The 25,253-nt window shown below is 29.2% G+C and overlaps 1 protein-coding gene across 1 annotated transcript in view; it reads left to right on the top strand.

Annotated features, from left to right (window-relative positions):
* The first annotated feature begins 295 nt into the window (after nt 1-295).
* Nucleotides 296-25,253, top strand: part of LOC111632211 (thrombospondin type-1 domain-containing protein 7A-like) — a 69,454-nt gene continuing 44,496 nt past the window's right edge. The window contains exons 1-5 of the mRNA XM_023376590.1: nt 296-391; nt 9,613-9,749; nt 9,817-9,994; nt 10,093-10,644; nt 12,880-13,128. Coding sequence (XP_023232358.1) covers nt 390-391; nt 9,613-9,749; nt 9,817-9,994; nt 10,093-10,644; nt 12,880-13,128 — 1,118 coding nt within the window. The 5' untranslated portion in view covers nt 296-389. The remainder of the gene's footprint in view (nt 392-9,612; nt 9,750-9,816; nt 9,995-10,092; nt 10,645-12,879; nt 13,129-25,253) is intronic.

Here is a 25,253-nt window from a genome sequence, read left to right as displayed (position 1 = left end):
ATTTTTGAATAGGATAAAAATGGTCTTTTAATAACGGATTTAGCAAACTAAATCCAACAAATCTAAAAAAAAAATAGTGTATTCGAATTTGAAATGTCAGAAATGTATTTTTTTTTTTTGCGAAAAACAAGGATCTGTTCCTTAGAAATACGAGACAACTCGACTCGAACTAAAACTTTTCCTTCTAAATGTATGCAACATCTAATACTTTTTAACCGTAATATTTTCCGAAATTAATTTAATGTTAATCATATAATAGAGAAAAAATTTAAAAAGGAATAATAACAATTTAATTTACATTAATTAAAATTCTTAGAGGGCGTAGTAAAATATTTTTTCCCTCGTTAAACGTGGGAAATTGCGAAATTCGCTAGATTTAGGACTGTAAAATGTAAGTTTAATTCTTTTTCATCTTAGCTATGTAATTAAATGCTTAATATAATAATATATTTATGAATATAACGAGAGAATTAAGTTTACTTTATTATGTAATTAATAAGGTGATGCCAATGGGTAAAATTAGCCTCCCCATAATAAACGGACCCGATTAAAAATTGAAATTAAAATATAGCACGTGTATATAAAGACTGGAAAAGACAACAAAATTATTTACTTTTTGTAATTGATGAATTTCGAAGTTCTAAAATTGAGAAGCCCTCTTCATTTCCGACAAGCGATGTTAATTAGATCAATGTATCATGAATGTAATTTAGATTTTTGATTGGAAACCCTTCTTTCTCTCAAATACCAAGAAACGATTCTAGAAGGAATGGAATACACCAGGAGTTCTAACCAGAACTCTATTGGTAGGGAGCACGATTCACTTGTTCTATCGAAGCCAACTAATTTCATTGGAGATAAACGATACGCGATTACAGAAAAGTATTATCTAGTATTAATCGTTAAAATTTTCAAATACATAAACTTTTATATAATTTACATAATATATTCTATTTTCTATTGAATAAACTCGTATTTTAACTCTACATCGTAACGCTGTTAGCTGTTCTGTTGATGCAAATTTCATTTTGATATAAAAAGGAACATTATTTTGGATTCGTAAGATTATTTAAGAAAGTCAAATATAGAAATGGAAATTTCTTTTCCTACATTTAAAAAAAGTTTTCAAAAGTGAATATAAGATCTTTTTCTTAATTTAGTAAGAAATATTGAAAATTGTAAAATCAATAAGATTAAATTGTTTTAAAACATCGTTTTCAACCCAGAACTGCAATATAATTATAAAGAATAACCGTAAAGTTAAACTCTTCATCCAATTAACTGTAGACAAAAGTCTAATCAAGGATGTATCTAAGTCCCAAGTAACGACATCGGTCTATTCTTTTAAACTTGAAGGCACAGCATGTTCTCGACAGATTTCATAGAAGCTTATCTTAACCGTGCTGACCCCAAATTCTTTGTGCTAAGAGGTTCAATCCATGAAAGAGTTTTATCCATTCTTCTTAAATAAAATTTTAAATTTCGATTAGATGATTAAAAAATTATTTACAGTATAACTATGAAAATTAAAAAAAAGTTCTTGATGTAAAAGCTTTACAATTATTTTACTAACTAATCTTCTGGAACTTGCTAATTAGAATTGTCTGAAAATCTTTTCGTATTTATTTGAAAAAGTTGAAAGATTGAAATTTCGTGTTTGCTCAATTTATTTTACTCGTGAGAAATTTTAAAATCACTTATTAAATAAGTTTGTGTGTTAAAGAAATTGTTCTAAGCCATGCAAATATTTAACTATGTAAAACCATTTGCAAAATAAAGAATCTATTGAGAAACAAATTTATTCATTAATTCCTTTTGTCAACGATTTATAAAAAAATATCCCTTGCTTAATTTCAAATAAATTTGAGATTTTATAAATGAAAACGTAGTTAAATCGAATAGGACTATTCGATTTAATTAAGTTGCGTTGATTCGAGAAGGTAATTTTTATCTATCTGTTTTTGCTAAATTATTGATAAGTTCTAAACTGATTTCTAAGTTAGAAAGAGATATTATTTGACCTGAATATAACAAAAATAAATATCACAAAAACCAAGAATTGCAAAGCTGTTAAGAATATTTCGAACTGTTAACTTATTCTTCTATTAATATCAAAAAATTGCATTTACTCTTAACTATAAATTACTTTTACTTATTAATGCAATTTTTTTTAATTGTAGCTTTTGATATTAATTGTTGCCAAGAGTTATCGGTTGACTTATGTACCGCATAGCATAGTGTTTTCGGCCCGTTATGAATTTATTATCCTGCTTTGGAATTTTGCCCGAAGGAACCATTAGAAAAGAGGGCTAGGCTCAGTTCCCCACCTTGAGCCCACAGCTTAATCGATAGTAGGGGGTCGGTTCTATCGTCTAGCCGCCTTATATCTCTAGTAACCTGCTAGATACGCATTTGACAGTAGGAGGGAACTTACGTCACGCTAGGAAAACAGAGAAGTATCCTGTCGGGATTCGATCTTGGTATCAAACTGTACCATATCTTTTGTCAAACCTTTTTTGCTTTTCGATTTAGAAGATGTTAAACTTTAAATTCCCAATTTGTGATCTGTTTTGTAATTGTATTTGTTTTTAATCTCGCTTTCGTATACTGTGTTCTAGATTTCTAAAGAAAATTGTTGTTCTAAATGCATGAGTTATAAATTAAGATAAATAAAACAGCATTTTTATAAAGCAAGCAAATGTTTTTCCAGTGTTGGTTTTATATAATAATAATAATAATAATAATATACATTTCATATTTTATCGATATTATTTACAGTGTAAACATAACATATTAATTATACTCGTGTCTTGTTTACAATGTATTGTAATTTGCTCATAAAAACATTATGGAATAAAATTTATTTAAGTATAAATGGATTTCATTCCATACTTTGTTTTTAAATTTTACATTTTTCGTTGTAGAACATACTTTTTGGCTCTAAAATGTCTAAAAAAGTTATCACTTATGGTATTTTTGAATAACTTTTTTTTATATAACTTATACAGGAAAGATATTACATTTTAAAGTAATGTTCTGTCATTGTTTATATCATTTTATGATTTATTCCGAAACATATCTTTTCATGTTTAAAAAAATGTTATTTTATTTTAAGCTATAAATATGAAATAGTGAATATAATGCATTTATATTGTCGTTTTATCTTGTATTATATTTAATAGAAAGGACATTTTTCTGTTGAATTAAACGATTTGAAAACAGTTGATTTCATATTTTTGGTTCTTAAATGAATTTAGATGTACTTTGATTATTTTCTAATAAAAAATATAAAGAAGTTTGATATCAATAAATCGATCTTTTGATGGTAAAAACCACTTCGACTGTAGAAGAAAATAATAAATGCTTATATAATCAAAGGTTTAAATCAAAATCAAAAGAGATCGTCAACATCATGAAGTATTTTGTAAGGATTAGGAGGAAGATATTCGTTTTTCTTCGTGGCCTCCTATCTCATATGTAGGAAATGAACAGTTATGAATCACATTTAATCGAAAAACGCTGCAATTTTGTATAATTTTAATTCAGTTTCTTGATTTATTGAGGGGGGAAACGATGTATGTTATAATTGATGATATTGCGTTGATTTCTCGATAATTTATTATATAAAAACTTCGTTTGAATGTAGTAGATTTAGAATATAGTATGGTGATAAACAATCTAAATGAACATGGATAAGATATTAAATTTCAATTCTTCAATTTTGATTAGTTAAGCTGATTTTTTCTTCTTCTAAATCGAAGATCATTTACAAAATTGTTCGAAAACAATAGGAAATGTGTCACGATGAAATTAAACTAAAAAACGTAATATATCAGTATCATCTTACCAATGATCTGCAATGTAAATATAAAATGTTGGATAACTTGTCACAAATGCTAATATATGATTTTATTTTTCGTTACTGTGCTTAATATAGACACAATATTCGTATATTAGAATCATCGATCTCTTTTCGTTTAAGAATTGGTAAGATTGTGTTAAGTTTCCCGGGAACGAACTGAGATTAATTACAATATGGAAAGTTTTATTAATTTACGAAAAGCAACTTTCCAAGTCGGTCTTTCAGTTTTAGCGTTAATTTCAAACAGGAATGATTTATAATTTGTCTGCAATTCCTTATGATGCAACATTTAATATGGTTGTTTTGTTTTTACATCAAACAAATTGGCAGGGATACTTTTCTAATTGAAAAAATACTATTTGGTTGATTAAAAAATTTTTTAAATTTAGAAATTGCGGTCGGTAACTTTATCCTATTTTCGTCTGTTCGTTTTAAATTTATAGCTTTCAATTGATAATGTTTGTTGAAAATTTAAACGAGAAGTATTCAGCTTACACAAAAATGTGTATGTTTTTATATGTTTAGATTTGTTCTTTTTTCAAAGTAGACTTCTCCCTATATTTTTTGTTTTTCTCTATTTTTCGGATAAATTATGTGTAAAAACTACTACTATATTACATCATTTTATACTTGTATTTTATTGGATTGCATTAGAAGACATAATATGTTTCTGGTGCAGCGAAATAAAATATAAACGAACATGTTCGCCGGATTCTGAAGGAACTTCAAGTGACTCTCAAGAAGCGAAAGTCTGCTCCAAACTACATGACGAAGCAACTTGCTACTCAAAAAACCCTTATGTGGAAACTACGTGATGGAGTCTTGAATGCATCATACGGACGACGAGTCTTATTTTACTTTTGACGGAAGTGAATATGCTGGTAACAATCACTATTTCACCAAAGAAGGGCTAGATGTAGATGCTGAAGTCAAATTAAAACTGCACGCTAAGTTTTCGCCGAAGCTTCTGGTTTGGCTGGAAATCAGTCCAAAGGGACGTTCACCATCATGGCTTCTGTTGGGGGAGAAAGATGGCACAAGGACAAGACTCTAGGAATAATTGACTCGACGCAATGATAACACTAACAAGACTTTATTTCATGTCTTAAACATCGAAGAGGTGAACAAGCTTTACAATTGTTGTGAATCACGCCACCCGTTGGACACCTGACTAGAATTGACCTACTTTTAGTAAGGGTAGGGTGACAAAAATTCCTCGAAACTTTCACTACAAATATTCGCTACAGCTTCCCATCGCCAAAGAAGTATGCATCAACGAATGCATTTAGAAAAGAGTAATTCTTTCCTAATGGAATAGTGGCCTGATATAGGATATGTCTTCTAGCCAGACATGGCCATTGCCCATTATGCTCATGACACAGTTCCAAATTTGACCATTACGGAATTCGATAACACTTCAGTGAAGCCAACGTTCCAAACATTCCGCAATTGACACCGATTGAAAGATTTTGATACCAACTGAAGCAAAAAGTTTACGAATTAACTGATTTAGTATGTAGTCATATTATTTAACGTATTTGAAAAGTTTAGATTTGATATGTATTAATTAAAAAAAGTGTGAACACGTTTTCTAGCTAGTCTTCTCAAGTCTTCTATCCTATTAATCGAGATAAAAATAGTATTACTGTTCTATTAAGTGTTTTAAGATATGTAGTAACATTTAAATCAAATACTCTTAAACAATCAAATAATTTCATGTGTGTCATTATTTAATTGTAAAATTAAAATTTTTTCTTTTAATATTTGTATATATAGGCTATATAGTTGTAGTGTTTGTGAAATTAATAGGCGAAACTTATATTCCGAAACAATTTATTGAAATTAAATACTATCGAACATCACAGTAGAGAAGTATAACAAGTTTGTAATTTTATTGAAAATTGAATTAAAAAATTTATTCTGGAAAATTTAAATTAATGTGATTTAATTGCATTATTATTGCCTTTTTTCAGTTCATTTTAATTTCATTAATTGCAATTCCTTCCATAATGAAAATTATTTATTACTATCGAATATAAAACGCCTACTTTGCCAAATATTATAAATTTATTTTATAGTATCTTTCACACAAATATGAAAACGTCATTGGGACTATGGGAATTTTCAGTTAACAACCTAATGTATGTTCTCATAGCAACACAAGAAGTCATTTAAAAGAATAAAATTGGATTTCATATTTAATGTTATTCCCAAGAAAATATATCATGATATTCTGAACTTTAATTTTTGATAAATGGAAGAAATTCCCGAAAGACTTCATTAGTCTCAAAATATAACTAACAAAAGTTTATTCTCAGTTGATACGTTATTTCAAATTAAATATTAATGTAAAGAAAATTTAGTTTAATTGTCATTTCATAACATGTTAAAGCTATATTTTCAAATATTTCATGCATGATAGAACTAGTTTTTTTCAATAAAGGAAATTATCCATAAGATTATAAATGCTTTACCTAACAATCCAAAAACATCTAAACAAATGTTTTAAAAATATTTATTAAATTTATTTAGTTTTGAAATTACTCTTTCTCAATTATCAGAATGTCTTTAATTAATAAAGAATAGACACACGCTTTAGTAAATTATAAAGTTTTCTCATATTTATTCTGAACGGTCAAATTAGATATTAATTTAACCACATACATTTTATATTATTGATTTAATTTGCTTCGAATACGATTTTACGTTTTGTTATAATTTTTGTTTTTCTGTTATATCGATAAAAACGGTGAAATAGGCTTCTAAACAGTTGTGTTTGTTTGTGGCAAAGTGACAGGTGGGCAATCTGCCGAGAGGGAATGCCTCCCGGAAAGGGTTCTGTAGTAAACTGGCCACTGTTTAGGTTCTACAAACGTGAAGAAAACCCGGAAAATTCCATGTGGCCAGTCCGTTGGTGGGGTGCGAACCCATGATCAACTGCCAATGTTTGGTGGTGGTGTCCACTCAGCCGCTGGTGGACCTAAATAGCAGTGAAAACTTAAAACTGTAATAATTACGTAATGATGATTAGGACGATAAAAATTTATAAATACTAATGATGATTATAATGAAAATAAAAAAAATTATAGTGAATATATTTTATCTCTATATATTAAAAAGTCCCGCAAGTCCCTTTCTTTTTCTGCAGGCATTATGAATATCTTTAACAGATCCATCACGGCTTTGGTCTGATTCTCCGCCGGATAGTGAAGGATGAGGATCAATATATATATATATTCGGGTTGAATATCTGTTGGAATCATGAAAATTTCTGATGATCTCACTTGGGGCCGTATTCTGGTCACTGTCTCTCTAACAAGTTTGTAATTTTATTGAAAATTGAATTAAANATTAAAAAAAATTATAGTGAATATATTTTATCTCTATATATTAAAAAGTCCCGCAAGTCCCTTTCTTTTTCTGCAGGCATTATGAATATCTTTAACAGATCCATCACGGCTTTGGTCTGATTCTCCGCCGGATAGTGAAGGATGAGGACCAATATATATATATATTCGGGTTGAATATCTGTTGGAATCATGAAAATTTCTGATGATCTCACTTGGGGCCGTATTCTGGTCACTGTCTCTCGTCTCTCGTCTCTCGCAAGCCGGTCGCTGATTGGCTAATCCAAATGATTTGCCAATCAGCGACCGGCTTGCGAGAGACCAGAGACAGTGACCAGAATATGGCCCTTGGACTCGAGATTGAATCCCTTAATGCATTAGGCATACACTTTAATTGTAATACATGAGTATCATCATTATATGAACGTTGATATCGCACAAAACAAATGCTTTACAACTCATTTCTTATTTCTAATCGTAATGGTGATTTTTTTTTTTCAATTTTCTCGTCGTACGGGCAATAAGAACATCTTTTTTCATGCCATCTGACAAAACAAGAAGAGAAATACAGTGAAACTTGTGTAAACCGGACTTTTATGGTACCGAATATTTTTCCAATTTGACAGGTTTCCGTCTTATTAAGGTTCCGTTTCAGACAGGTTTTACTGTATATATAATATATAAAGTTGCAATTTTTAATGGGTTATTTTTTCGCGAATCATTTTTTCATTAACATCAAGCTCTTAGTATGTGAAAAAATTATCTAAAAACTAAAACGGATCTGAAAAATCGAAATTTTACGGCATATAAGGCACACTCCCATTTCAACACAGAATAAAGAATATTTAGGAAAAACTATTAAGTGTGTTTAGGCTCGAATACCAATGGCGCGGAATGACTGAATTTTTATTGTATTCTGGTTTAAAAGTAAATAAAATTAGAGTACACACTTTATCAGGAAAAAAAGCAGTTTAAAAGAAGTTATTTACAATTAAAATTTACCATTAAATTATTCACCGTGCAAAAACTACTTGGCTATAAAAATATGTTTAATCAAACAATAACATTTTTATTCAAGAGTTGGGATAAATGGTTAGAGGTTACATCGTATTGAGGCCTTTCGGAGAATTTATTAGCTTGTGGAAAAATCACAACTTCACATATAAGACGTGTGGTGATTTTTTGAACCTTTATAAGATTTTTTGAGCGGCATATATGCCATAAAATACCTATAATATATGATCTACAAGTTTATAAAGTAGGCTTATGGAAAATTGATTTTTCTGCATTGTACAATATAAATGCTATTTACGCCAGCATTATAAAACGTGCAGTAAAAAGATATTTTCACTGTTTATATTGATAATAATTAGATTACAGTAACTGAATGCATAAACATTTTTGTCTGTAGGAAGCTTTATGAATTTTTAAGATTGCGTCAGTTCTCGTTCGTTGTTCGAATATTTTTTCTTAAGAGCTGATGTAAAAGATTATATTTTACGTAATAGTTTTTTAATAGTAATTTATTTATACACTTTAGCTCCAGTTGCGCTTACATATATTTCTGTACGAGTTATCATCATATAAGTATTATTCCTAAATATATTAATAAGGAAATATTATTGATAAATGGAAGAAATTCCCGAAAGACTTCATTNTTGTTATCATCATATAAGTATTATTCCTAAATATATTAATAAGGAAATATTAATATTTTATAAAGTACAGTAGTTGAATCTCCAGAGTTATTTCTTTACCGATGTTGTTAATAGTGGTAAAAGATTTACGTGGAATTCTCGGTTGAATTTAAGATGGTAATTAATCAAAGTAATCAGTTTTAATTAACGTTTTTATAAAATGCAAATTAAGTAATATATAAATTTATTTGGCACTTGTTTAAATTTTATTAGTTACGTTTCATTAACATTTATTATAGAAATAAGAACTTTTTGTTATTTAGCATTTTAAATATTTGTAAAAGCTATAAATGATTTATATGCGATTAATAGACATTTTATTAAAAAAAATTATATATATGAAATATAAAAAGAACTCCTGAACCAATTTACCATTGTATTTTCTTCGGGCGATTTGACGCTCGGAAATATCTTTATGACATATCGGAATTTGTCGTCATAACAACATCCGGCAAGTATCTTTATCCTGAAACTCTTCCAGCTATCAATGCCTTCGAGACTTCCACTCGAATGTTATGATCTTTCAATTAGACTAAAGAGTATTCTATCCCCTGAGCGATCATAAACTTCAGCAATTTACATTCGATAATGTTTCCGGTCGTTTATTCACGTTTTATTGAATCCTTTCATACAATCACTATACTAGCACATAAGTGAAATGTTTTCTTTTTAAACGTTTTCTCAGTTTTTCCTTTTTAATATCTAGGGATATTAATTCCATGGGGAGAAGGGTGACGCAATTAAGTACAATTGCTGTTATTGGATGCTACATTTTTTTAATTCATCCTGTTGAATCTATTAAATTACCTGTTCGAAGAAATACGACTTTTACATGGACGACAGGTAATGATTTATTTGTCACTAAATAATGTTATTCAATTAAAATTAATTATAATTACCATTGATTTAGGACGCTGGGGAGTATGTTATAGCTACGATAAATGTGGAAAAGGCGAAAAAGAAAGACACGTATCTTGTTCCGATTCTGAAGGTTTCCGGACATTGGAAACAAATTGCGATATTAGCACAAAGCCGCCAACTGTAACTACTTGCTTTCGAGTATGTGACGAACATCGAAATCAATTAAGGTAATTTTTAAAAATTCTTAAAAATGTACAATTTAAGTAAAAGTTCTTATTAACATTTGCATTGTGCTGTAACTTACTCCATTAATTCTTGTTTTCAGATGGAGAGTGGGAGAATGGGGGCCTTGTTTATCTATGGAAGTTAGTGAAACATCGAACATTTGCAGGGAAACAACTGGTCGTGCGGTCAGGACTGTTACCTGCATCTATACATCTCCTGAGGGTATCAGTGAAAAAGTGGAAGGAGCTGCATGTGCTCGTTTCGATAAAAAGCCAGATGACACTTTGCCATGCAGCAAAGATTGTCCTCAGGATTGCATCGTAACAGATTTTCAACCGTGGACATCCTGTAATGGATGCGAAGCTGTAAATCGCACAAAATCCAGAATTGTTTTAGTTGCACCCAATAAGGAAGGTCGGATTTGCCCACCTCTAAGTATTATGGAGCCGTGTTCAAATATGGCTGCTTGTCTTCAGCGTCCATTACAGAAACCACGTTATTTATTAAAAATTGGGCGATGGAGTCCGTGTATTAGTTCTTCACATTTGAAACCAGACAGTATAAAAACAAATTATCAGCATCGTCCCGAGATTGGTCAGCGTGTGAGAAATATCACCTGTCTGACTGATTTAGGTGATATCGTCGATCTCAGGTATTGCAATTACTTTTTTCGTTATTACATGGAGATCAATTAATCATGTAATACTGTATGAAGTATATTATATATTATTATTATTATTAAACTGAACTACAGAAATGATTTTGTTGATTTTATAATAATGAAAAAATAGAAATTCAATTCTATTTTTAGACGTTTCTGCCTACTTTCTGCTTAATATGTACTGTACAGTGCGATTTTTATTTGAAAATAATTGAATGTCACGAAATTTTCTTTTTGTTCTAAATGTAATATGGATTAAGTTATTAAATTTGATATTGAAATATCGTTGCCAATTAACTAGCTTCCATACGAATAATCATCGATTGATGCAAGATTGAAAAATAGATATTAATAATTCATAGATTTTTATAATCAAAAACAAGATTTTTCAACTATTGCGTAAAATATTGAACTGATATAAGCCTAATTCTTGGAATTTAAAAAGATCTTTTAAATAAATTCAAACAGTACAAGTTATATATGTATTTACAGTGTATATACAGGGCGAACCAAAAGTAGGTGGACAGTATATGAAATAGGATTTGTGTTAGGGTTATACTATAACAATGGTGTATATTTAACTTGGTTATGGTTGAAAATTATATCAGAGATGATTTCAAGAAATTAATACACAAAGATACTTGTGCAAAAATGTTTGTCGAAGAGTGAAATGGTGAAATGTAGACAGCATTCAAAGCTGTGTAAATTGCGATGGACAGCAATTTGAGCACCTTGCGTCGATAAAATTGTATTTTGTATTAGTAAATATAATTGTATATGTAATCTCAATAAATGTTATCATTTTCTGTCCACCTACTTTTGTTTCATCCTGTATATTCTGTATATCAAATACAAACGAGATATATAAGTAATAATAATAATCATAATAATAATAATAAGATAATAGCGAGCAATGATAAATTATGCTTAACTATAAATGATATCTCAAATTTTATTTTCTAATATTCCTACAAAATGTTTATTNCCTGATAACAGCTAATAATCGACACTCTGCATCTATAATTTCTGCTTAATTGAAGATTATTAAATAGACATAAGCTTTGCATTTAATTTTAAATTATAATTATTTTTATTATTACGATGTTCACTTAAGATTTATTATCACGTATCTTTAAAATTAATTACAGAGAAATTTTGAATGGAAATGATTTGATGGAAATTAAACTAATTTGAAAATATAACTTTACCTAAAGGAAATTAACCGGTAACAGTTTAATTATGTAAGAATTTGGACGTCAACTTACAAAGTTGTTTACGAAAACAGATGTAATTGTGCTTGAATTAATGAATATCTAAATAGTTTAAAAAATGCGGAAGGTATTATTTAGAATAAAAGGAAGCCGTTATTTAAGTTATTAATAGTTAACAGGATAAAAGTAGCGCGGTTGATTATTTTCGAATTGAAAAGAATCATTACAATAAAGAGAATTCTCGATTCTTTAATGTCGCTGTAATTATCGTCAGATGCGAAGATGAAGACCTTCCAGACTATTGTCTCCTTGTGTCTCTCAACTTCACAACTCGTCATTGAGAATAGTGAATAGAGTCTGAACGCGACAGTTTGTGCAGAGTTGGCTTCCAGACACTTTTCACTCAACGGTCTGCCACCAGACAATAGAAACAACAAAAGACTTTTCCATACTCCCTACCTGATAATTAAAAAGATGTTTCATGACCGTATAATTGAACGTAGTTAAAGTGGAAAGGAAATTGGAAAAGCAATCTTCTTTCCTGTCGGTACTTAACCATCGTTTTCGTCTGTTTTTGGCAAGAATCGATTTGGAGACCAAAGAGTTGAATCGTTCGAAAACTGCTGCTTGTTCAGCTCAATGGATTTTGCGATTATCGAATATTGTAATTAAGGTCAATTGCTCTGCCGCAACAAATATATAGACGCGTTATTATAATAAATTACAAGTAAAATTCGTTAATTTTGAGCTAATTTTTATAAATTGGATTCAATTGAAAAATTATTCATCGTATTCAGTAGATGCGATTTATTAAATTTTTTTCGCGTGTTTTTAATATGAATATTTTAACTAAATATTATTTTAAAAATTAGGAAAATTAATGAATTTATCTTAAAAGAATATTGAAAATGAATAAATCTGATACTTTAATGTTAATGTTAAATGAATAACTGTTAATGTATTATATATATATAAAGAAAATATAAATTAAAATTGTAATTTTATATATTTTTAGCTTTTGTCAACATAATTATAAAACAATCGAGACTGTACAGAATTGCATAGTACGGGTAAATTGCGTTTTAAGTCCGTGGAGTGAATGGAGTATTCAAGAAGAAGGTTGTATTACTTCTGAAGGACGAATTGTGCCAGAAATTAGAACTAGATCTAGGCGGCTTTTGAAGCTTCCAGAAGGGGATGGTTTTCCATGTTCTCCTCTATATGATGAAAGAATTATTACCTCCGGCCTTCCACCTTGTGATAAGTAAGATTTTTAAAAATTTTTAGTCAATTCATATATGGTATATCCTATTTATAAACAAAATATTTACTGTCAAGTTTAAATTTTATATTTATTAATTTGTGACAGTGCATTTGATAACGGATCAGTAGACAACATTTTCGATTTACAAGATGATAGTTACCATTCCTTTTATTACTTTTATTATTTTATTAGACTATTAAACAAGTATGAGTGTTATAAAATTTTTTGAATAGTAATTTAAAATAGACCGTTTTATAAACATGTTTGATTAATGACAACTTCTCGAACTGATATATTTTTTCCTGTAGTTAAATAATATTTAAATAAATATTCACATATTTTCTACGTCTATACATTTTTCTAATTTATACATATTTATTTTATAAATTAAATATTTTGATAGTGGTTTATACTGCACATGTTATGCTAAAGCCCGTGAATTGGATAAAGCTAGTATTAATCGGCTATTGCTAACTTTATCCAATCGTTTGATTAAAACAAATAACAATATATTTTGACTTATTCTAAAGAAGACAGAACCAGCATATGACCCGTTGCAACTGTTAAACTTCTAAAATGCGCCTTATTCAAGTCACTAGCAAACAAAACTAATATTATCCAAAAAAAACGGATGGATGAAGCAAGAAAAACTTTGGGCTTTATCCACATAATGGAAGTCTATCCATCATTGTTTAGATGTTTCTGACTTGTGAGTATAAATGTTGCATTTTCCTTGGCATGAGCATTTTGTTTTTTAGCCACCGTCCTATTCCCATGATAGTGGGAATAGGACGGTTTTACCAGAATCTTAGCACTGTGTTACCAGGGCGGAATATGTTACCAGTGTCTAGCAATTTATTGCGAAATTTTTTTCAGTCTGGTATTATTTTTTCATATTTGTGATAAACTTAAAAATCATTTGTAAATTCCAGAACCACATTATATTAATAAACATAATTGAAGACAGACACAAAAATACGCTTCTTATCGAATACACACACAATTATGTGAAAACATACTGTAACACTACTTTTATTTGAGGCCAAGTACCTCAAAAAGTGCAAAAACGTTAAAAGCTTCATCTTTTTTTTTCACTTATATTTATTACTATGATTAACCCCTGGTATACGCCATTTAAGACGTATGTACAGATCGGAACTCTATAAATCAAAGTACTTATTTTTGTTACATCAAAGCTAAATCTACAATATTTGTAGCTTTAAAACTACGATATTTTTAGTTAAATCTGGTGATATTTTGGTGAAATAACTGGCAACATTTATTTTCGTTTAACTCCTTTTCTATGCAATAAATTCTAGCTGATTTAAAAATATCCTTCTTTACCCATCCAATCTGGATTGGAAATATGTTATTGTAAATTATCCGGCTAAAATGAAACCCAGTTTTTCTTTTGTTTTATCCAAAATGAGTGGATAATGCCCGAATTTTAAGTTTTGTTCTTGCTTCATCCATTCGATAGTCAGCTGCTGTATCTACTTGTGACTTGGATTAAGCGCGTTTTACACGGATAAAGTTCAAACCTAATAGATTGTTACTTGCTTTATTCGATAAACTTGGATAAAGCAAGTAACAATCTATTAAGTTAGATAAAGTTAAGGTTAGCCGGTTAATCCTAGCTTCATCCAATTTGTGGGGCTGTAGCCGTAACATATATATTATTTGAGGCGATAAAGAATTGCTAATTTTAAATTTATACATGCAAGTTAGTTTCTTTCATGTATAAATTTAAAATTAGCAGTTCTTTCAGATCATCATAATTTTTTTATATTCATCATAAACTCAGTTTCGTCTTTAGGGTAAGTATTGGAAAACTTAAAAATTGAAATTACAACTGTTCATATTCTAAAATATTTTCATAAAAATTTTGCTCTTGTTTAATTTTAACCTTTTTAAATACGTTGAAGATTTTAAACTTAATTTAAGAATTTATAAGAAAGAATGTAATCGAAAATTTCTAAGGTGGGTCTCCCGCATTGCTGATTGTTTGCAGACTTAGCGTAGGTAGGTAAGCTGACGTAAAAACGCAATAGCCCAACATCACTAGCAACACATTATTGTGCAAGGAGCTGCCATATCGGTATTACAGCTTCTTGCATAGTATATGCAAACCTGTGATATAAGCTACGTAACAAAGCTCAATAAAAGGAAGGAAAGCCTGAACAAGAACATGCATTAAATTTTACTCTTCTTTATCTCGTAGCTGTTCATGTAACCTAGTATTTGGGTCTGATATGCCTGTTTTCTGTTTCATCCAGTGGTCAACTGCTTGTGACATTTTTTTACGCTGTTTACTTTTAAACTCTTATGGAACGACAATGGGGACCGGCAAAGAGTGAGGGATGGAAGCGCGTTAGTGTAGGAAACGACCTCCCCTTGCCGCCCGGTATGCTATATCCCTCACGCTCAAAATTATTTATGAAATCAAAAGTTTTATAAAATATTAATTTTATCAACTGCAAAAATTTATACTATTTATGCAGAGTATTTTAAGTAATTTAATAGTAAGTATATTTAATAGTAATAATGTAGTTGTTGACTCAGTCTAGCGATAGAAAATTAACATCAATAGCCTAATTTTATATATTGAGCACTACGTTATTACATTTTGTAATTATAGACAATACAAGAATGCGTTTTAAGAAAATCGTTTTCTAATCGAAATGCTCATTAAAATAAAGATTATCGATTTTTAAAAGCTTCGAAAACAAGAAGACGAATTCAATTCTGTATGTGTTTAAATGTCGTATCTTTAACATTAAAAAGCAATTTACTTTTTATCAACATATCAGTGCTTTTTATTTACACTATTGTGAATTTGCATGTAATACTACTGTATTTTTGATGAAACAATCTCTTCTTTCCGTATTAACATTTGTTATACCTAATGAGTTTTTCTTTACATTTTTATTTCGTGTTTATTCCTGTAATACAATATTCATTTCTGATGTTGCTGAGTTATTTATACTCGAATTTTGTCTATGTTGTCATTTTTCATCATTGTCATTTTTAGCATTTTCTGTAGTTTTTGCTGTTTCGATATTTAAATTCCTAAATAATCTGATGCTTTTTTTCGTTTGTTTCACTTTAATTTGAAATATATCCATCTCATTTTATAACGTATTCGTATTATTAATTGGAGATTACATTATTTATTTTTTTCTCTCGATATTTTCGACATTTTTTACATGTTAATTTATCAAAGGATTTTTACGTTTTTAAAATTTTTATATGGTTTCTTGTAAAGGCAGTAGAAGTTTTATTAGTAATTTATAACTATAATTAGCTTCCTGCAATTTGTTTACTTATTGTAAAACAGTGAGTGACTCATGTCAATGAATTATCTTAAGAAATTTTATATTTGATATTTGACTCCTGTTTTAAACGACAAAGAATAAAAGATACGAAAAATCATTTTCAAAGACGGGCTTTACAATCTGTAAAGTCAAAATATTAAAAAAATATATATATATTTAGTAATATTTAAAGAAGGAATACAATATTAATATCTTGTGTAGCATTTACAAATCACGTACAAAAATAAGAAAATTTTATATATAATTTTGATTTTAATTCTTATCAAATGAGATTTAACTTAGAAAGAAAGAAAGGAAAAGAAAAGACAAAAGATGAAAAATGAGATATCCTAGTTTTATCTGACTAAACAAACGAGAAATAGAAATGCATCACTTATATCTATGACTATCTTTTTGTTAAAATAATTATAATGATAAAATTAAAAGAAGTACTGTATAAGATGTAATTCTCAATAATAGGAATTCGAAAACGATTACAGATAAAAGTAATAGAATTTTTAAATAGCAAATATCTCAAAATCTTATTTATGATAATCCTAGAGCATGAATGATCTAGAAGTTTATACAGGAAAAAAAAATATTAGTATGATATCATGCAATGAAAACATTAAATTTACTATGATTTATCATAGCAGAGTAAGGATATTATTCTTATAGTGTATAATATATAATGTTATATAATATAGTTTATAAATATATTACGTTGCGAAATAAAATGACTAGAAATGTACGGAATCTGTTATTAAAGAATTTTGTATAAAAAGAAAAAATATCAATGTAAATCAGAATTTAAAAATAAAATACTTTCACGATTTTGATAGATTTGAAAGCCATAAAATTAATGTTTTCGGAGTTCTAAAAAGGTTGAAGCAACAATGAAAGCGCGATTACGAATAGCGAATAAACTAAAGTAAATTTATGTTTTTATTGTGTTTTTCTTGGAATAAAGCTTTATCTCAAATGCGGTTTTTACAGCAATGAAAACTATTTCTTGAAACAGAAAAATATTTGCTTAAACTGGATATCAATATTTACCAATAAAAACGTGTATTAAGAATTTTTTTCTTCATAGAAAATGAAAAAAATATTCAATTTAGTGCAGCAGAAATGGGTTTATATCTCGGATTTTCCTGTGACTCTGTATTAAGAATACAGTATTTTGATATTCTTAGATACTCAATTAAAAAGTAAATCAATTATCTTTCGTTGAATATATGAATTTAAAACAAGTTCCTCATTTGGTTTTTTTATAATGGAGTATAGAAACAAATTTTAATCATATTTGAAGTTAACTTTTTTTTTTCAATTACTTCAGTTCCTACGAAAACCAGAACGTTAGTTCACCCCATTAATTCTGTTCTTAAGTTTTTCATAATAAATTAATAAATTTAACTCGAAACCAATAATTTGTAATAACTACTTAATAAGTTTCATAAAACTTTTAGATATTTAAAATTTTTTTTTATAATTACATGTTTGGATTTAAAAAAAAGAAGCAGTTGATAAAAACAATTTCTTTATTACGTAATAAAAGGAGATTAGCTTACCCTACCATTATTTGATGAAAACATTGAAAGTTGTAAATTAATATTTAGATCTATATTCTTATAAATGACAGTTATAAATGATTATTTATAATGTATTTAATCGTCGAATTTCTTAATTGTTAATTTATTAATATTGGTAGTTCTTTCTTGATTACATTCAAGAAAGAAATATAAATTTGTTGATGAATCAATAAATGATATTTGTATAAGTTCTGACCATTATTAATTAATATTTCAAAAGTTTTACTATTTTGCCTAATTTTGAAGTAATAGTATTGTAAATATTACATACTATAATATCAATATAAATAGAAAAATTTTAATACTTTTATCAAAGATTAGTTATAAAAACAAAAAGTTAAAGAAACAGTAGTCTAAATAATAAATGTTTATAATTCACAGTTCAAATGAATTGGATAATTAAAATATTTATATGAAGATTACTGATGTATACGTGGTATAATGAATGTTAAAATTCATTTCAACAATTGAAAGTATTGATAATAGCTCAAAAATACTTTTGTACCGAAATGCATACCAGTAATAAAGTTGCATTCTGATGATAGAAATACAGTATCATTTTAGTGTTACCAGTAGCAGTGTGACAAGTCTCTATTATCTCTACAATTGTAATTTTTGAAATATTTGTATTACTTTCAACGATTTTCGAGGCTAGAAGCTCTCTTATGATGTGTCATTTCAATAATGTTTATGTTAATATTTTAACGAAATTTTAAATGAATCTAAATTTTTGTTATAAACATCCGAAATCTTACAAGCCTACATATGAATATAATAGAGATATCCGCCCTTATAATACGGTAGTTATGTTCGTGTTATGCGAATCGGTGCTATAAGAATGTCAAAACAATTGACTAGTACAAAACATAGGGGTATGTTCCAAAAGTTAGCAAAAGTATATTATTATTTTTTGTAATTAAGTGAAATATATTTATTAAAGCATTCAATAATTAACTAACAATCACAATAAAAAATATTGCATGTTAATATTCATTTTTCCTTCACTGCTAAACACTGTTAAATGAAGACGTTTTCTTTTAGACAAAATATTAGCGAGGTTGAGACCGAAGTTTTAAACGCGAAAACGTGTACGTCGGACGTTCGGCACCGCTTTTCTGTAAGCCTAGAAGTTTGTCAATGGCGTTTGGAATGTCGAGCATGATTCCACCGACTATCCAAACACCATCGTCAAACTTCTAGGCTTACAGGAAAGCGGCGCCGAACGTCCGACGTAGCCTACACGTTTTCGCGTTTAAAACTTCGGCCTCAACCTTGCTATTGTCGTCATCTGAGCTTTCCTACTAACCTTAATCTGAAGTATTAGCAACATATTGACTTTTCTCTATTTTTTCACAAAATTTGATATTTTTATTTGTTTGCATTTGCCTAAGAGATCTTTAAAAATTTAACCTTTTTATGTAATAACTTTTAATTTAATCTATAAAAACAAAACATAGCGACAATCTTTCGGGTTGTTTTAGGGCACTATCATCAACGACGGACACCTGATTTATCGGAAAACTAGAATAGGAAGCTAGGACAAGGAAGATGAAAAATTGTTTCGTGTCAATGTTGTTTCATGAAACAACACTGAAAATTTTAAATGCAGTATTGTACGAGGGATATCTGTATTCATATTCGTAGTTTTACATATAATATGTGATATACACTGAAACTTCTGTGTTGTAAAATGATGTAAAATGTTTCTGTTTACACGTTCTAAATACAGTACACAAGTTCTTTATAACACAACAAAAATGTATTTTAACTTTAATTTCTCCACAAGTGGGCAACACTCTGGCACCCGACAATTAATTAATAAGCACAACACTGGTTCTTTACCAGCCACACAGCTACACACCCTGGTCAGTACTGACCCGACACATCAAAGGGAAGCGCACAATTTCTCCCTCTCTAGGCGGGAAAATTCACCCCACATTGTTATGGATACGATTACATAAACATACCTGACACGTGTGACAATTCTGTTTAGTTGTATATCGAACTTAACATTCTGAATAGTAGTTTGTCTCCGGGAAACACGGAGAATTCATTATAGAAAATTAATTAAATGTAAAAAGTACCGGTACCGCATTCCAAATTCGAAAATTTCAGTGAAATATGATATGAAGAATTTCGTAATATGGAAGTCTGACTGTATATATGCGAGGATTTTGTCATATTAATTAATCTGGCCATGTATAGCACCTGCTGCCAAATGTCTGGCAGGCGCCATACTCCATCGACAGAACCGTTTTCACGAATAGAATTCTTGGACTGCTCAAGAATGATATTTGTGGATGAGAATCATTGATCTCGAAAAGGCCTCTTTAGTTTTTGGAACAAGTCAAATTCATAGGAAGACATGTCAGGTGAATAGGGTGAATCTCACAATCCCATTTTTGTAGCAATGTTTTCATCACACCAGCAATATGGCAGCGAACATTTTCATATAACAAAATCGGCTGTTCATGCACATGTGCAGGTCTATCGTGACAAAATGCAAGTCGTAAGTGATCATCAAGGAATTTCTTGTATTCTACGTGGTCGATTCCCATCAGTAAATGCCATTCTAGCTGCAATAGAGCTGTCCTTGTGCTCTGTGAAAATAGCTCTGATAAGCTCTGGTAAACCCGCTTCATCCTTTTTTATTCATTAGTGATCAGTAATTATGACATAACCTTCATGTATATTTGTAATGTCATGTATTTAACAATTCATAGATGCTGAAAGAGGTTCTATATTTAATATTTGAGTAAATCCATTTTTAAGTATTCATTGACACACTACGAAGTTGGCGCTATTTAGGAATGCTAGGATGTTCAAAATTAATGGAATTTAAACAAAAATAAAATAAAATAAAATAAAAAATAAGGTAATTTAATACTGAAAATGTAATATCTTTTTAACGTTTTTCTGAAAATGAATGTTCTTATAATGAAATTTTCTATTCAATAAATGTTATATCTTAAATAAAGGCGATATTTTTAGAATTACGATTTATTAATGAAATAATGAATATTTTAAATGCTAAAACGGATATTAATATCATATCCGTTTTAACATTTAAAATACACATAAACATTTAAAATCTACATTAAATTGGTTTTTAAAAAATTAAAATATCGAATAGATTTTAAATTTTAATTACATTTAGTTTATTTTTAGAATCAAGATAATTATCTTAGATGATGTATTTATCTATTTCACTAACTTTTTTAAGTGACCGATTTTAACAGTGGTCCGTTATAAATTTATGCGACCCAGGCAAATTTGAATTAGGGGCCACATGTACAGTATTGACTTCAGACATTTTTATTTGGGAGACTTTTGGATTCGGTACTGCCCATGCAAAAAAGGAACAATATTAGATAAGATTTTATTAAAAATATAACAAGATTAGATATGACATCTATGAACAATTAAATATAGGCCTAATCCATAAAAAAAATTCATAAATAAGCCTATTAATTGGATTAAGTGTATATGTACTGTACTTTATTAATAATAAACTAGATTAATTAAACAAAAATTAGAATATATACAGTACTTATGAATTGCAGTCATTCAATATAACGAAGAAAAAACAACTTTTTATAAATTTAAAATCAAACACACGCACACACAATTCTTAACAAAACATGCAACCTGACTCGTTCGTATCTCGATTTTTTTTAAATGCAATCTTTATATAGTGGCAAGATGTGTAATATAATGTGATATAGTTCTAAATAAGAATTATTTAATGTGAATTATATTTGTAACCATTTGATATTTTATATAGGCCTATTTCTGAAGACCTATTCAGTTATTTTAATAGCGAGGTTGAGGCCGAAGTTTTAAACGCGAAAACGTGTAGTCGGACGTTCAGCACCGCTTTCCTGTAAGCCTAGAAGTTTGACAATGGTGTTTTGATAGTCAATGGAATCATGCTCGACATTCCAAACACCATATAGTCAAACTTCTAAGCTTACAGGAAAGAGGCGCTGAAAGTCCGACGTACCAGTACATGTTTTTGCGTTTAAAACTTCGGCCTCAACCACGCTAATTTCTTTTTATCGGTGAACTTCGCCCATAATTTGCTAAAATACAGTAAGTGCTGCAATAGACTTACTTTAAATTTCAAATTAATAATTAAAATTTAGTAAATTCAAAAGTTTTATTCGCAACGGTGATTTAATTAGTTCAACAAACTTTCCAGTAAATAAACTCATGTTCCTCGTTTTGCCTGCTTTTATTTATAGATCAGTAAATAAATTTTAAAAAATAATCGAAAGTTCAATCAGTTTTAGACTCAATTTTCACTGATTCTGAATTGTAAATGATATAGTCAGCTTAATTTAAAGATACCGTATATGAAATTTCCGATTTTCGTGAAACTGGACTGGTAAATGTTGGGAATCGTTGCTCTAAAACAATCATTTATTAAACTCGCATGTAGTAAAATTTGCTTTCAGTCTTAAAATTATCTCATACGTCTTTTCATATTTTTATAGCTTCTGCATGATGTAAATCAAAATAATTGTTATTAATTATAGAAAATTAAAATATTCTCTCTCTTAAGCACTATATATTAGTATATAAGTTAGAAGGAATTATTAGTTTTTATCTTTAATCACAGTCTCTGCTGAAAATTTTAAAAATTTGAAAATTATTCTTGAAATGATTTTCTAATTTAGATAATAGCATTTTTAATTCAATTGATGGGTTAAAGTAATGCAAAAGGGACTCTGTCAAGAGATGTCCTGCAGAAGGAATATCTATGGGAAGCTGGCTCCTTTTATTTGGGTGTTAGACATGAGAAAAAAACTCAGAAAACTCCATGGACTTTGTTGGTGCCAGACCAACTACAGTGTTCAGTGATTTAATTGACTTGCCACTGGTTGAGCCAGTAATAACAACTGAAATTTCATGTAATTTTGCTAACTTTAAATTTGTTTCTATATTAAGTATCATTATAAACATCTCATTTAAATTATATATAAATATGATGTAGAAGCAATACAAATTCTTTTACATAAACATCTTATTCACCTGTGGACACATTGAATAAGAGAGTCCACAAAAATTTTACTTACACAAAATATTTTAAGGAGGTATTCCTCACATCTTCAGCAGAATCATACAATGCATCACAAAGCAACAGCAACAAATATAAATTTTTAGCCCTGTTATGTGTGTTAATATAGACATGGAGTTGTGTGTTAATGGTGTTGTGTGTATACAGGGTGTCTCAGTTAAACGTTTCAGAACTTCTGAGAGGGGTAGAGTGCATCCCAACAACTCAGAATCATATAACAATGCAGGGTTGGAAATGCTTTCCTGACGCACTAGATGGCATTGCGCGAAAGTTCCAAATGTTCTTGCAGGAAATCGTCATTCTGCACAAGGACTTTCAGTGCTTGTACATGGAACAGTATCCGATGAGGCATATTCTCAACCATAATTTCTTTGCAAGCCTGCACCAGAGGTTTGCTGTTTCTGTGGACATCACCACTTCAGGAAAGCATTTCTGACCCTGCATTGCTATACGATTCCGAGTTGTCGGGATGCACCCTACCCTTCTTAGAAGTTCTGAAATGTTTAACTGAGACACCCTATATACATAGTTGTTATTTACTAGTTATCTTAAAATTCTTTACCATTTATTTTGTTTATCAGATTATTATTTATGACTATTACCATTTATTTTTATTATAACAATATCAGTAAAGAGAATAAATTTATTGATATTTTAAGTAGAGGAGACTGGGGACAATTGTAATACAACCAATTCATCTAATATACTCGCTACTAAAATCACCACAAGAGAGTTAATTAGTGCATCTACTGTTGTGGTTTTTCAGGCATGATTTCAGGGATCAACTATTTTTAGAAAAAATCTTGAAAGTATTTTTTGAACTGAAAACATAAGTATTAAGAGTCTACTTATACTTTGGATAAAACAATCCACTTTTATAATTTAAATATGAACATAATGCATTTTAAATAAATGTTACTGAAACTGTTAAACTGCTAAACTGGAATAATAGATCAATGATTTTGCAATTGGCAAGATAGGGTCAGTTGTAACAGTGTTAAAGGAGTCAATTATAACACTGTTGCAAGGAATTATTTTTACGATTTGAAAGGACCTATTCTAAAAATAAATGAATTCTCTTCTTTCTTGTTATATTTTAAATATTTGCTATATTTCTTTGCACAGATATTGTACCAAAGATGTGACAGTCAATGGAGCAACAATCAACAATTGTGCCACCCATTTACTGGTTATAAACCTCACAACTATGTGTTTACAAGTGAACTGGAAACAATCCTGTTTTCCTACATAAGATTGGCACTAGCAGTGGTATAGCCATCCAGGGATGCTCAAAAGCTGGTTAACAGTGTACTGTGAAATATTAATCAATAGGATGAAATGTGCTGTGAAATATAACTTGGACTCCAGAAAAGTGGAATGAAAATGAAATGGCTGGAGTTGACTGGCTAAATTACTTTTTAAAGCAAAACATCCAGCTATCCTTAGTAGAAAACCTGAGTTGACTAGTCTTGCAATAGCCATGAATTTCACTTAATGAATATGCTGAATGTAAGAAATTCTTTGATAACCTTTCTGAAGTGGTGGAAAGGCACAAGTTTGAACCACACATTTACAATGTTGTTGAGCCTTGTGTAACAGTTCAAACACCAAGTAAGGTTATTGCTACAAAGGAGCAGAAACAGATTGGTGCAGTTAATATGTCATACCTATACCAAAATATAGATAATTCAGAGAGAACTACAAAGAATTTTGGAAAAATTTTTAAATATTTTAGTTGTTTAAGCATTTAATTTCTAATTTTCCATTCTGGTTCCTTCACATCAATATTTTCAATGTTTAATGTTGATTGCTCCAAAGCAGAAGTGGCTAAAATATACATGTTACAGCTAACACCAATCTCTTTTATTAAGCTACCTAAGGATTATATGAACTTCTTTTCTTTTTTTGTTTATTTTTCTATTAAGAGAAACTATTGCAAATTGCAAATATATTTGAAAAATAATGATCACTCATTGAGCATTATTTTTATTAATCTAGTCAATCATAGATTAATTTAAAGTAATTTTTCCTGTTTCAATCAACAGGAAAAATTTAATTTCTGTAGGAGAAAATGGGTAATGTTGGACACTTAAGAGTAAACTAAAATAACATACTCAAATTTATATAAACATCTGTCAAGAG

This window comes from Centruroides sculpturatus, unplaced genomic scaffold (genome assembly GCF_000671375.1).
Source record: "Centruroides sculpturatus isolate CEXI.00-Female unplaced genomic scaffold, Cexi_2.0 scaffold407, whole genome shotgun sequence".
Lineage (NCBI taxonomy): Eukaryota > Metazoa > Arthropoda > Arachnida > Scorpiones > Buthidae > Centruroides > Centruroides sculpturatus.
Note: the sequence above shows the minus strand (reverse complement) of the source record. Positions and strands in the feature narration are given on the sequence as shown.